The sequence below is a fragment of the Carlito syrichta genome, unplaced genomic scaffold (genome assembly GCF_000164805.1).
Source record: "Carlito syrichta isolate Samal-C Ts95f unplaced genomic scaffold, Tarsius_syrichta-2.0.1 Scaffold153894, whole genome shotgun sequence".
Lineage (NCBI taxonomy): Eukaryota > Metazoa > Chordata > Mammalia > Primates > Tarsiidae > Carlito > Carlito syrichta.
In genome coordinates, this window is record NW_007097990.1 from 322,614 (window position 1) to 325,043 (window position 2,430).

The 2,430-nt window shown below is 55.3% G+C and overlaps 1 protein-coding gene across 1 annotated transcript in view; it reads left to right on the plus strand.

Annotated features, from left to right (window-relative positions):
• Positions 1–1,870, plus strand: part of MCEMP1 (mast cell expressed membrane protein 1) — a gene marked incomplete at its 3' end in the record, with an annotated part of 3,416 nt that extends 1,546 nt beyond the window's left edge. The window contains exons 3-6 of the mRNA XM_021709005.1: positions 289–447; positions 742–792; positions 881–1,055; positions 1,768–1,870. Of these exons, the coding sequence (XP_021564680.1) occupies positions 289–447; positions 742–792; positions 881–1,055; positions 1,768–1,870 (488 nt within the window). The remainder of the gene's footprint in view (positions 1–288; positions 448–741; positions 793–880; positions 1,056–1,767) is intronic.
• Between the last annotated feature and the right edge of the window lie 560 nt (positions 1,871–2,430).

The window sequence follows — 2,430 nt, forward strand, 5'->3', positions numbered from 1 at the left end:
GATTCAAAAAAAAAAAAAAATATAGAAGGAAGAGGTGACAGCTGTGGACGGTGCCTATGAGGTCTGTTGATGGTGACGATGTTGGTGAGGGTTGGTGAGGGAATTCGTGAGGGTATCTGTGATGGTGACAGTGCTGGGGACAATTGGTGAGGGTGAAGGCGGCCATGTTGATGGTGAAAGTGCGTTGTGGATGGTCACAGCTGCTGATGGGATTGGGAGGGCTGAATCGCCCGAGGTGTCAGAGATGGTGTGGACACGCCTAGCGGTGGTGATGGTCCCTAAGGTCAGCTGACCTGCCTCTCTGTCCTTGCCCAGCCCAGCCCAGGCCACCCTCGGACCTTGTCCAGGTCCCCTGTTGGCTGTACAAAGCTATCATGAGTCTCTACGTCCTCCTGGCTCTGGCTTTTCTCTTCTGCATCATCCTCTCGGCCATTGTCCTGGTGAAAAGTGAGTGTTTGTTCCCGGCAGGGGCGGGGGGGCGGGGGGCGACAGGCAGGGGAGGTCCAGTATCCATTATGTTTTGCTCCCCTTTTTAAAAAAATTATTTTATGTTTTTTAGAGATGGGGGTCTCGCTGTGTTGCCCAGGCTGGTCTCAAACTCCTGGCCTCAAGTGATCCTCCCACCTCAGCCTCCCGAAGTATTGGGACTACAGGCGTGGGCGAGTGTTTGTCCCCCTGCTATTCTGTTCCTCTCCCTGTCCCTTGGGAGCTCCAAGGGTTTTCCTGTCCCCTCCTGAACAGATTCTGAGATGTCCCGGGAGCTGCTGGACTTGAAGAGGGAGCTTTGGAATGGTGAGTGGAGGGTTTGGGGATACCCACGGGGTTGTGGTGAAATTTGGGGAGGGGCGGCGGCACAGATGCTGTTCTTCCATGTCTTCAGTCTCAAATTCCGTGCAAGAATGCGAGAAGAAGCAGAAGAAGGGCTGGGAGTCCATCAAGCAGAGCATCGTGGAGGTCAGGACCATGGTACAGATACTGACGACGCTGCCAGCAGGTGCCCCTGCAGCCCTGCCCTCGTGGGGTGAATTTGTCCCGGTGCCCAACGCAGAGCTGGGGTGGAGGAGGGCTCAGGGAAGGAGACACCAGGGTCCTGTGTTCCCAAAGCACAGGAGAAATGTTGTCCTCTAAGTGGCTCAGGGGATATTTGATGGCTTCTGGAGGCCGGGCACGGTGGCTCATGCCTGTCATCCCAGCACTTTGGGAAGCTGAGGCAGGAGGATCGCTCGAGCCCAGAAATTCAGGACCAGTCTGGGCAGCATAAGTAGACACCCTGTCTGTACAAAAAGTCCACAAATTAGCCGGGTATGGTCGTGCGTGCCTTAAGTCCCAGCTACTCGGGAAGCCAAGGCAGAAGGATTACCTAAGCCCAGGAAGTCAAATTTGGGGTGAGCTGTGATTGTGCCACTGCACACCAGCCTGGGCAACAGAGCGAGACTTCAACTAAAAATAATAATAATAATAAAGTAAGTGAATTTTTGAAAAGTCTTTGGGAACCCCAAACGCCTGGGCTCTGACGCTACCCCAGGCTGGGGATCAGGCAGGGAGGAGGCCCCCAGGGAACTGGGGGCTTTGTCTGAGGCTCCACCCCCATCTCACACGTCTCCCCTCACCCCTCCCCAGAAATAAACAAAATCAACACAGAAATACAGAAGCAATTTGCAGCGTTGGAAAAGAAGCTACCTCAGCGTAAGTTGGGCTCCCCGGAGGGCGAATGAATGCGGGGCCTGGGATGTGCCAGAACTGGGGTCTCCTTCTCCCTCCCCCCAGCCAGCGCCTAAACCTTAATAAACAAGAGGACAGCGCAGCCGCAGCCGTAGCTTACAGGATGGGCTGGAAGCTGCCCACGGAGACAGAAGGACCCGAGAGCCCCGTGCAAACCTGCCCCTTGTCCCCCATTAGAAAAAATTGTGTCACGATGAGCCAGTGTTGTGGAGCTGCTCGTGTGTGTGTGTGTGTGTGTGTGTGTGTGTGTGTGTGTGGTGAGTGTTTCCATGTTTCCCCCCAGGAAGGAGATAGGCGACTGAGAACATGGGGGGGTCACAGTGAGTGTGGGGTGCGTGCCTGTGTCACGTGTGATATGTGAATGCAGGCGTGTCACGGTGGGTGGCTGTCAGCGAGGAACCCCTGAGGGTGTCGCTGTGAGTGTGGTTGTGGGTGGCATGCACCGTGTGTGCCTGTCGCCTGAGCGTACTGTGGTATGATGTGTGTATAAACATGTCCTGGCGGGGAGGACGGGTGCACTCCGTGGGAAGGCATCGCTGGAAATGGTTGCCCTGTCGCTAGCTGCGCCAGGGCTGATGGGCATGTGTCCTCCTGAGCGTGCCTGGTTATGTCACCCTCTGTGTTCAGGGCACATGTCCACTGATTCCTGCACTCATGTGTTGTGATTCGTGAAGATCAATGAATAAAGTCAAGGGGAAATGATGTGGC